The following is a 12,181-nucleotide window of genomic DNA, read 5'->3' as shown; positions in this document are numbered from 1 at the left end:
GCTACAAAGCTATTCTCTTACCTTGACCAAGATGTGAAGGTTTTTGAGAAATTATGTGGCCACTGCTATCAAGAACATATTGGGTGCTAAAATTATCAGCAGCTGTCTTTGTTGTAATTAAAACCTGAAAATTAAAAAAACATATCTAATAAAATAATGATTTTCGGTACTGCAATGGGCTCAATGTCAAATGAGATTAAGCATAATTACCACCTAACATCTCTATTTAGGACTGAAAAAAAGTTTTACTTGATACATTCTTATGACTTCTCTTGTAATGCTTCTTACATTTACATTAATAAGCAATAAGCTAGCTTATGTTTTTTAGCAAATTACTGATTTTTATTTAGTAATTAATTGGGTAATTAACTGTAATTAAAACACTCATATACAACTGGTATACCTGAAATGGCTAATTGTATAATATGTATTATTACGACTTATATTTGTAAAATCAAATATTTCAACTGCATTAGGGAAGCTTGTTATAGTTAACAAACAGACTAGTCCCATAAGTTTGTTAGTAAAATGAATAATCCTTTTGTAAAGTGATCATTCTCTCCCTGTTTAAAACTACACATCTATAGTCCAAGTTTATGGCTTAAAAGAATTAAAAAAAAAATCACAGTACATACTTATGGACAATTTTTTCTTAAACTCACACCTTCAACTCGTTTATATATATTTATTAATTTAAAAGGTTTTGGCATAAAAACATGTTAAGTATAAGTCAAGAAAAGATTTCATTCAGCATGAAAACATTTGCTCAAATGTTTGTTGTAGAAACGTAAAACTAAGAATATCTGCACCCTTTTGAGCCAAACTTACCCTTGCCTTTATGCATTTATGTTTATTTTACCCAACTGGTAAGACCAGTAGGCGGGTGAAACAATGGTAAAACCCATGACTGTCAGAAAAGAGCACAGATGGTAAGGATGCTGGCAGGAAATGCAGAGTGGATTGGTGTGGTGGTTTGAGATATGTACCCCAGAGAAACATGTTCTTAGGCTTAATTCATTCCTGAGGGTGTGGACCTATTGCAAATAAGATCTTTCAAGACGTTACTTCAGTTAAAATGTGGCCCAAATTAATCCAGTTGAGCTTTAATCTGCATTACGGGAGTCCTTTATAAGCAGCGTAAAAGTTTATAATAAAAAAAAAAAAAAAGCCCCAGAGGGAACAGCCAGAAGCTGGAAGTCAAGAGAACCCAGGAGAGAAGGGAAACGCCACCATGTGTAATACCACGTGACAACGAAGCCCAGGACCTAGGATCACGGGCAGCTAGCCTCAGAATGCCAGTGTTTGGAAAGATTTGGACTTCTAGCCTCAAAATCATGCACCAACAAATTCCCATTGCTTAAGCCAACCCACTGCACAATATTCACTTAAGCAATGAGGAAACTGAAACTGGGAAAAGAATTTTAAGAAACCTTTCCTGACCATCCTTGAACTCAGCAGAGCAAAATATCTTTAAATAAATATAGTTCAGGAAAAAGTCATAAAGATCCAGTTCCATCGCTAGAACTCATCTGGATCCACCTGGGTCTAAATTTGATGGTTCTGTCATCAGGTCCACTGATGACACTGGTGTATTGAGGCCACAAGGCTCTGTGGAACATATTGGCAATACATGTGGGGAATATCAGAACCCCCAAGAAAAAATATTCCTTCTCTAGCTTACAAAACTAGAAGAGTCCATTAGAACCTCTCTGAGAGCGAAGTGCATAAAGCCCTCATAGGGGCTCTGACTCAAACTGCTATTTCTAAAATATACTATTTCCAAAAAAATTTACCTAAAATAGATGTTGTAAGCCTCTATGATTCTTCTACTTCTTACTAAAATGCATTCTATGGTTCAAAAATTGTGTGATTTTTAAAGTTTTCCTGATAACTAAACTTCATTTTCCCTGCCACATTCCAACCTTGCTATGTCCAATAATAATTTCCTCTAGTAAAGTTTGTTTCAAAAAAAAGAGGACAGAAATTGCTAGAGATCTTTTTTCCCATCTCTATTATAATTACTCCATGATTGTCTCTTTAAAAACAATTCTATGTTTAACCAGCCACTTCTCCAAAATGCCAAGGTCAATTGAATTCTATTTCTATTTTCCAAAGAGCTAGCCACCTGACCTAAAGCTGGTGTCACTGAGCAAAGGCGGCCCTGGAACTCTGAGTTCTAGTACTAACTCTTCCACTGGCTTGCTAGATGGTCCTGAGTAAATGATTACACTATCATTTTTAAGGGGAGGGTGATGATAAGGTAAAGATGATGCTAATACTTTATAAGGTTACATGGGATTTTTGCTTTAATTGGTTCAAAGCATATTAACTTGCTTATCCTTTCAACATCCTAGTGAATAGTAAACATACTTCAGCCTAGATGAGTAAACTGAAGTACTAAAATCAAAATAGGAACTTAGTGGTAACATTTATGTACTATATAATGTAATACTTACACTAAGAATATTAAAGTATAATACAATATTGATTTCCAACAGTAGATATTTTAAAAACTAGATTTTGCAGGGTACATGAAAATTTATTTAAACACAAAATGGTTTGTAATTCACTACTGAAGATATGAAGGGTAACACATAAGCATGTTTCACAAATTCATGAAATGTGTGTTCCTCAGAGAAAGGAATTGTATTTCAAGAGATCATTTCATCATATGACCCTATGTCCTGGGCAAGAAAACTTTTTCTGGACCAGGCACAAGTTCAGAATGCATTAGCTTTGCAGCAGCTAGCATTTGAACCTGTGGTAACTACCCTCAGGAGCATCTCTAATATTATAAACTGTTACTGTTGCTTCTTACTAGAGACTTGAGGAATTGTGGCAATGAATGCCTCTAATGGTGACAAAGGAAGAAACAAAGAAAATCACTATTTTAAAAGGAAAAGTTTTAAAAGGTTATGTTAGCTATCAGTTATTAAAAACTGACTCTTCAGCCCATTTACCTGTTTTCAAGAAATTACAGAATTATTACAAAGTTAAAATTACATGAAAGCATTTAAACTTTAGATAAACATAGCTTTTCTCGTTGTTTCAGACAAAAAATAAATTACAAAATTAGGACATATAGGCAAAATTCAAAACCCTCTCTTGACAAAAATTCATTCACAGTAATTAAAGTATTTGGGGGTAGGGGAGGGCTGATTTTTGGTTGGATACTTTGCCACAGAAAAACGAGCCTGAAAATTAAGGAAAATGGTCTTTATGATTCACATGAAATATGGATTTTAGCCTGGATGACTGAAATGTTTTTTCCTTTTTGGCTGTGTTGAGTATGCCTGCCTGTGCTCAGTCATACACTAACATAGGTGCTTTGGCTTCAGAATCTACTCCCACATGCCCTACTCCACATGGTGGAGACCAGTAACAAGGAAATCTCAGACATAGTTTTTCGTCAACAGATTTCATTACGTCAGAAGGCTACATTTAGTAAGCAGGATATCCCAAATGATTCAAAAATTCCTGTGTCTACTCTAACTAAGCTGTACCTTCATGGCTCTCAAGGACACAGGAGGTACCCCACACTGTGGAACAGAAGCCAGGAATCATTTGCTTGGCTTAGAACCATCTGAGTGATACTAAGGCCTTCTCCTTACCTTTTGACAGCTATGTGGGCCCACAAATAAGAAATTCTCAAATTCATTTTCAAAACAGAATGACTTAGAATCTCATTCTGCCCCTGCTAAGTGATGGTAGCTTCATGTGATGTAAACCAATAAAAGCCCTACAGATACTGTATTATCTAATCACAAACTTATATATAATTAATATACTCAGTAGTACAGAATAATATCCATTATACTGTGGCATGGATTTAAAAATGTGGCATGGATCCCAACTAAAAACTGGGCAAAGAGGGCAGGCCACAGTGGCTCAGCAGGCAGAATTCTCGCCTGCCATGCCAGAGACCCGGGTTTGATTCCCGATGCCTGCTCATGGGGAAAAAAAAAAAAAAGGGCAAAGATTTTGAATAGACATATCTCCAAAGAAGATAAACAAATAGCAAATAAGATCATGAAAAGATGTTCAACATCATTAGTCATCAGAGAAATGGAAATCAAAACCAAAGTGAGATATTATTTCCGGATGGCTTTTTAATGTGTTACATAAAATCTAAAAGAAGAAAACCTAAAAAAGAGAAAAAACTTTGATTATGTGTTTAAGTGATAGGAATAATATATACAAGTAGTTTATATTATATAAAATTTTTATAAACAGGTTAAAATAGGATTTTAGCTATCTCTAGCTTCTTTTTGTCACCATACTTAACAATAAATGCCAGGAATTTAACATTCAGGAATGACTAATATTCCAAAATTAGTACCCTCCAAAAAACAAATTTCAAGAGAAAATACACTTGCTGATACAATTTTCAAGAAAACTATAACAGTCCATGTGTATCAATTCATTATAGACTAATACTATTGGTATTGAACTATTTAATACCAATAGTTTACTTTGTAGAGGTACTAGGAATGTTTCTATCCTTTGGTCTGTTTAATTCTAAGGTCAAAAGTCATTTTATAATTGAACAATTAGGAAAATATTCTTTTCAAGTTTATAAGCAAAGAATACAGAATTAGAGGTATTTTAAATTTCTCTATGCAATTTTGCTGAAATCAACTTAATTTTTTCTTTTCATAACTAAAGTTATTAAAACCTTTAAAATAACCTAACAAAAAATAATCTCAACAACTGGAGTTTTGAGTAATGGCTATTTTAATAATGTGACAAAACTATATCCCAATAGTATATCATCAATCTTCTGAGCCTGAAAGGTTCACATCCATCTGACTTCAAAGTTATTTGCATCAGCTACTTTGGTACCTAGAATAACCAAATCACTAATTTTTATTATTTGAGTTTACCACTGCAGGTCTGGGTATATTTGTTATTCCAATATGGAAGTATTTTTAAACTTATAAATACTTTTAGAACCATGCTGGTAAGAAGGCACCAAACTATAACCTACTGTGGATAAATCAGCACTGGGAGGTATGAAATTGGAACTGAATTCTTGATTGAGTCCCTGAATAGATCATAATTTTCATATTCCACTTACTTCACTGTGCACAATTCCTCTAAAGTAAACTCTCTAGCATAATACACTGCACACAGCAGACAATGAAATACCTGTTGACTGATTATTAAAGACTGTGTTTTGAAGTTAGCATGAGAAAACCTGGTATTTCACTTAACAGAACCTCAGTATCCTCATCAGTAATAGGAGAAGACCAAATCATAGAAGATCTATGTTGTAAGTTGGCTTCCTCAGGAAGCAGACTTCTGAGACTAAGCAAGCATGAAGGTTACTGAGGAGTGCTCCTTGAGATGATTATCCATGGGGGCAGTGAAGGAAGCAAGGCAGCAGGAGAAGGGAGGCTGTGCCACAGTCATAGCAAAAACCTCAGCCAACCCCATGGGGGAATTGTGGAGCTGATGTGACCCTGAAGAGTTGTCCCGCTTTGGAACAGAGCCTTCACAACCCCCATCAACCAGTCACTAGATGCAGGCTGCTCCCAGGAAGAGGCTATAATTTGCTAAGGTAGCCCTCTTCAGTTGACATTCAGTCACCAATACTTTTGGCAGCTGGGGGAGTGAGTGCTTCAGTCCTGAAGGGGTTTGAGTATGCCAATGTTCACTACCACTACCATGGTCCCTTCCAGTTCCATGACATTTCCTTTTTCTTTCAGGTACAATCAAACCTAAAACATCTTCAAAAAATCTGTCTGTGACAAAATAATATACACTGTAAGATTTCACTTATATCAGGCACAAGAACAAGTAGAAACAATCTACATTGACAGAGGTCAGAACAGTGGTTACATTTGAGAGGTACTGATCAGGAGGGGGAAAAGAGAACCTTCTGGGGGGCTGATAACATTCTGTATCTTGATCTGGAATACAGATATGTAAAAACTCATTGTGCTATATGTGAGAGTATGTATGTGTGGTCTTCCCAAAGATTTACAACGAAGGAAGTTCCATAAAAGCCTCTATTAACATTTTCTGAGATAAACACTTGATATTGCAATGTGTAAACCAGATACAACTTTTAAGTTTATAGCTTTCTGGTATTGTGATACTTTGACAATTCTTTTATTTCTTCTGTAACAAGAGATTACAAACTTATTTTAAGTTTTTATCTTAAGGCCATATGAATGCCTCAAAAATGAAACAAAAGATAAAATGATAAAATATCAAGTGGGTTTAATATAAAACAAACAGTGACCACTGGATAAGAACTTGCAAAATTACCATCTAAAATCAAAACTACACTGAAGATTTGGAAAAAATCATATGGTTTATATACAACTTATTTTAAAAGATGAAGTATAGTGCTGCCATCTAGCAGACAAAGGTAATATTGACCAATGTCCGCTCTAAAAGGTAATATACATCTTGCAGAAAATACAGGAATGCCATACCGAATCAGCTAAAAGACCAAATACCTATGTTCTCAAACAAAAAATATGATTCCCGACGTAGTCACTGAGAGCCCAAACAATGCTAGTATTAGGAGCTTCAGAGGTTCCCTGGTATAAACACCATCTCATTTTAAAAACAGACTCTACAAGATCCTGGGGTTGTAGGTTCCCATATACAATCTCTGGGGAGAGAAATGGGCAATGCCTGGTTGCACCTTCTCAGTTGGTCTTCCCCAAAATCTATTCAGAGACTAAGTGAACTCTTAAAAAAAAGCAAGAGCTAAGAAAGAAAGAAAGAAGCACAGGGTGTAACAGATTTGGAATAGTAGTTCTAAGCAGAGTGCAGTTAGGGAAGGACAAGGTCTTTCCTCCTTTAGTGATATCTGAACATTTGGATTCCAACAATCAAGAAAGTAAAGGCTCCTTCTTCTCTGTACTCCATCAGTAAGACTGCCACCTTAAATCTCCTCTCCAATATCTGGTCTACTTAGGCATCACTTTATAGAGCCCCACAGTAAAAAGTAAGTGGATACCTACCTGGCACCCTATTCACAAAAAATGGAGAAAAACCTACACTATGCAACAAGCTGAAGGGAAAAAGGCAGAGGGAAGACCACATTCAGACTAGTGAATACAAATTGCTGGGAAGACTGGGCTACTAAATGGATATCCAGAGACCAGACAGAAGATAGAAAGAATATCTCATGCCCATGCCACTTTTCCCAGACAACAGGTCCTATCATTTTACTGCTCCTGAGCACTATCACCCAACAAGGTCTGACAGCCTAAGCACAGATAAGGAATTACATGGCCATCTGGCAAACTTATAGACACGTTCACGATTACCAGGTCACTCACCAAAATACAATAAAGCAGAGCCTAACACCTCGAGTAAGAGTATGGCACAAAGACACTAGTCCTGAGTCAAGTAATTAAACATAATTGAGATACATGGAAATGAGATCAAGGTTCTAGAGGGGCTTTGCCACAAGCCACTTACGTAACCTGTCACAGAGCCAGTGTAGTATAATTGGTTGTATGCAACTGAGTGTGCCTTTCACTGAACTCAGGGTTTTATAAACACTGAAACTACCTGACCAACAGTCAGAAAAGCATAGTTCTAATACCTAATCTAGTACCTAACTACTAGGATTTAGGCCAAATCAATTATCCTCTTAGGAGTGCTATTTCCTTATCTGTATTAAGTAGAATGGTATTTGCAGAGTGTGTTCCACAAAACAAAAAACCAGTAATATACTTTTCAATAAAAGGGTTTCACAGCTAAGGTGAACAGAAATATAATTACTATAAACCACAAACCTTAGAGATTCACAATATGTTTTAGTATAGTAAAGGCTCTAGAAGTGCTACAGTTAAGATACCTGTTTAATTTTATTTAACACGTTTTTACCAAACCATTGGATCATTAAACCACTTTTTCCTTTAACAATTATTAATATTACAAAACATACTTTGCCAAATACTGGATTAGTTTTCTCTAAATTCTAATCCATTCTGTGATTATGAAATCACTAAAATAGTCAATATAAATTGCCTTACCTCAGCTATACAACAAATTGATCCCAAGGCCTCTCCACGAAAACCATAAGTTGTCAAATTTTGGAGATCTTCGTGACTATTTATTTTTGAAGTATAGTACTTCATTGCCATTACAGGTGCATCAACAGCCTTGATACCCTCACCATTGTCCCGCACCTCAATTTTATCAAGTCCATAGTTCTCCTATAAAAAGTTAAAAAATACCAGCAGTGTATAAAAACATAAAACTGTTTATTATATTCAGAAACAGAAAAAAAAGCACAAGTGAAACAATAATGTCATTTCTTTACATTTATAGAAGCTTAACATGAAAATGAAACTTTAAATTCTATAGTTTTATCAATTCTTAGTTATGGTATAATTAGTAAGTCCTTTGTTTTCTCTGGACTCATAATCAACAGTTAAATAGGGAAGTCAGTGTGATCTTTAAGGTTGCTCTGGATTATTTCAGTATCATGAAAATTTATGTTTAAACTTGACTAAAAAAACTTATTTCTACATCACATAAACCTTCTGTATATACAACCCCCCAAAGAAAACAAAACAAAAACAGTAAGAAAAAACATCTGGTTCTATCCACCAAGAGTCTAGCAATTATCATTACTCAGCCTAACTTTTTTTTTTTTTTATTAATTAAAAAAAGAATTAACAAAACAATTAGAAATCATTCCAATCTACATGTACAATCAGTAATTCTTAATAACATCACATAGTTGCATATTCATCATTTCTTAGTACATTTGCATCGATTTAGAAAAAGAAATAAAAAGACAACAGAATAAGAATTAAAACAATAATAGAAAGAAAAAAAAAACAAAAAAAACAAAAACAAAAAACCTATACCTCACAACTCAGCCTAACTTTTAATAATTTCTCCCCTGAGTTATATATTGCTTTCCTAAGAAATTAAAATGTTTGCTACATTTTAACTTTACAAATTTTTCTGCAAATACTCAACAAACAGGAAACTACTAAGATAAGACACCTAACTGGCCAAGCTCAGTGAACTTTTAATTTGAAAAATTAAAAGAAAATACAAAAGAATCTCAATTCATAGTCAGTTTTATTTTCTAATACAAAACTAATAACAACAAAATCTAAACTTCTGTAATAATCACAGTTTCTATGAAGACCATATTTTAAATGTGATAGCCAATTTAACATCTAGTGATAACTCCACAAAGTTTTATGCATATAGCTGTAAATGAAAGTTATAAAGGGGCGTGCTGGTTTGAAAGGAAGTATACCCCCTAAGAAAAGTCATGTTTTAATATAAATCCCATTTCTTAAAGGTAGAATAGTCTCTATTCAATGCTGTGTATTTGGGACTGTGATGGGATCATCTCCCTGGTTGATGAGATTTAGTTAAGAACGGTTGTTAAACTGGATTAGGGGATGACATGTCTCCACCCATCTGAGTGGGTCTTGATTAGTTTCTGAAGTCCTATAAAAGAGGAAACATTTTGGAGAGAGAGACTCGGAGAGAGCAGAGAATGCTGCAGCACCACGAAGCAGAGAGTCCACCAGCCAGCGACCTTTGGAGATGAAGAAGGGAAATGCCTCCCGGGGAGCTTCATGAAACCAGAAGCCAGGAGAGAAAGCCAGCAGATGACGCTGTGTCTGCCATGTGCCCTTCCAGCTGAGAGAGAAGCCCTGACTGCGTTCGCCATGTGCCTTTCCAGATGAGAGAGAAACCCTGAACTTCATCGGCCTTCTTGAACCACGGTATCTTTCCCCGGATGCCTTTGATTGGACATTTCTATAGACTTGTTTTAATTGGGACATTTTCTCGGCCTTAGATCTGTAAACAAGCAACTCATTAAATTCCCCTTGTTAAAAGCCATTCCGTTTCTGGTATATTGCATTCCAGCAGCTAGCAAACCAGAACAAGGGGGAAGATCATCCGACAATTAGCATAACTCTCCTACTTAAAATAACCTATTTTTAATAATCTAAAATTATAAACTACTGCACATGGCAGTACTTTTTAGATAAATTAGGTATACAAGAATGAGTTCAAGAAGAAACATCTAAGATTTAGCTCTTCATATCACTCTCAATCTAAAATTAAGCTGATTTTCTAGGAATAGTTTCATTTTATAAGAAAATCATCAACTACAGAATGCAAGTCTTATAACACAAAAGCTTCAGCTATCTGAATAAAATCAGAATACAAACAACTGTTCAAATGTTAAAACAATACTGAAGTATTTAATTATGAAAACATTCATAGTCAGGACAGCTATTATTGTACAAAACCATAATAAAATGGTCTTTACTATGTACAATAACAGTTAAGGTATTTTATTTTTAAATTCTACAAAGCAGACTCTGATAACATGAAGAGACTAAAACTACAGTAGGTAAGTGTTTAATTTACCTTTTTTAGAATTTCTGCTGGCTCTGTAATACTATGCAAAAAAAGTATAATATTTTTCTTCCAGAAACTCTTAAGAATATTATTAAAGATTATTAAATTGAATCTGTCAAAGTCAAGGTTTAAATGATAAATTAACTATCTAATTCTATTTAATTATCAGTTTTATTTTAATGAGACTGAACTAATATGAAATGCCTAAAGAAAAATAAATTGTCCTTCTTTAAGTTTAATTTTTTCTAATTGAGAAATCTTCATATATGTACATTCTATACATGTAATCAATGGCTCATAATATCATCACGTAGTTGTGTATCCATCACCATGATCATTTTTAGAGCATTTGCATCACTCCAGAAAAAGAAATAAAAAGAAAAAACTCATATATAACCATATACCTTATCCCTTCCTTCCACTGACCAGTAGTGTTTCCATCTACCCAATTTATTTTAGACTTTATCCCCCCTGTTATTTGTTTGTTTATTTTTTAACCATATTTTTTACTCATCTGTCCATATCCTGGATATAAGGAACATCAGACACAGATTTTCACAATCATACAGTCACACTGTAAATGTTCTATCTTTATACAATCATCTTTAAGAATCTTGAACACAGCTCAACAGTTTCTCCTCTAGCCATTCTAATACATCATAAACTAAAAAGGGATATCTATATAATGTATAAAAATAACCTCCAGGATAACCTCTCGACTGTTTGAAATCTCTCAGCCACTTAAATTTTATTTTGTCCCATTTCTCCCTTCCCCCTTTTGGTCAAGAAGGCTTTCTCAATCTCTTGATGCCAGCTTATCCCAGCTTTCTGTCCTATGTTGCCAGGGAGATTTACACCCATGGGAGTCATGTCCCACGTGGGGGGCAGGTGGGGGGTGGAAAACAGCAATGAGCTCACTTGCCATGTTGGTTTAGAGAGAGAGAGAGGCCATATTTGAGCAACGAAACAGGTTCTCTGGGGATAACTGTTGGGCCTAAGTTTAAGTAGGCTTAGCCTATCCTTTGCAGGAATAAGTTTCATAGGGACAAACCCCAAGACCAAGGGCTCAGCCTATTGGTTTGGTTGTCTCCACTACTTGCAAGAATATCAGAAATTCTCCATACTGGGGAGGTGAATATTTCCTCCTTTCTCCCCATTCCCCCAAGGGAACTCTGCAAATATTTCTTTATTCACTGCCAAAATCACTCTGGGATTTATCAGGGCATCAAGCTAACCTGGATAAACAAACAAAACCAACCATACAAGTTAAATTAGGAAATGCACTACCCAAAATAAAAATTTTGCATCAAATAAACATCTCTTCTTTTAGTCTCAGACAGAAGTTGAAGTTTTAAAAAATGTGAACGATGCCTTTTAACTAGTCTTCTGATAAACGTTAGTCCTATCCAGATCAACTTCATTCATATCTCTACTCGATGTCTGATCACTTTTTCAACTTTTTAAACAGTTCCTACATGGGGTACTGCTGACTTTCACAGCTTCAGAGTGCTATGTTTATAAAGTTTATGATTAAAAAACTAGGAACTTTTTAGAACTGCAAATTCCCAGACCCCACCAAGCATGTGAAATTCTAAGGGTAGGGCCTAATCGATTCTAACAAACTTCCTATGATTCTGACACATGCAAACCATGGGAACCACTGGCATAGAGGAAAAATCTTGAATGGGTTTTGGTGTCAAACACAGCAATCTCAGCTCCACCACTTACTAACTATATGTTCTAAGAACCTTAGTTATCAGAACCTTAGTTATCTGTAAAATTATGTCTAGTAGTAGCTAATTTTAAA

General features: G+C 35.1%; 1 protein-coding gene across 10 annotated transcripts in view; it reads right to left on the bottom strand.

Annotated features, from left to right (window-relative positions):
- The window catches only part of PMS1 (PMS1 homolog 1, mismatch repair system component), a 124,703-nt gene that overhangs the window by 88,772 nt on the left and 23,750 nt on the right, over window positions 1-12,181 (bottom strand). For all 10 annotated transcript variants that reach the window (XM_077154431.1, XM_077154427.1, XM_077154425.1 and 7 more), the window contains 2 exons: window positions 8,004-8,186; window positions 22-124 (listed from right to left, as the gene is read on the bottom strand). In XM_077154431.1, the coding sequence (XP_077010546.1) occupies window positions 22-124; window positions 8,004-8,186 (286 nt within the window). The remainder of the gene's footprint in view (window positions 1-21; window positions 125-8,003; window positions 8,187-12,181) is intronic.

This window comes from Tamandua tetradactyla, chromosome 3 (genome assembly GCF_023851605.1).
Source record: "Tamandua tetradactyla isolate mTamTet1 chromosome 3, mTamTet1.pri, whole genome shotgun sequence".
Classification (NCBI taxonomy): Eukaryota; Metazoa; Chordata; class Mammalia; order Pilosa; family Myrmecophagidae; genus Tamandua; species Tamandua tetradactyla.
This window is presented reverse-complemented; position numbering and strand designations above follow the sequence as displayed.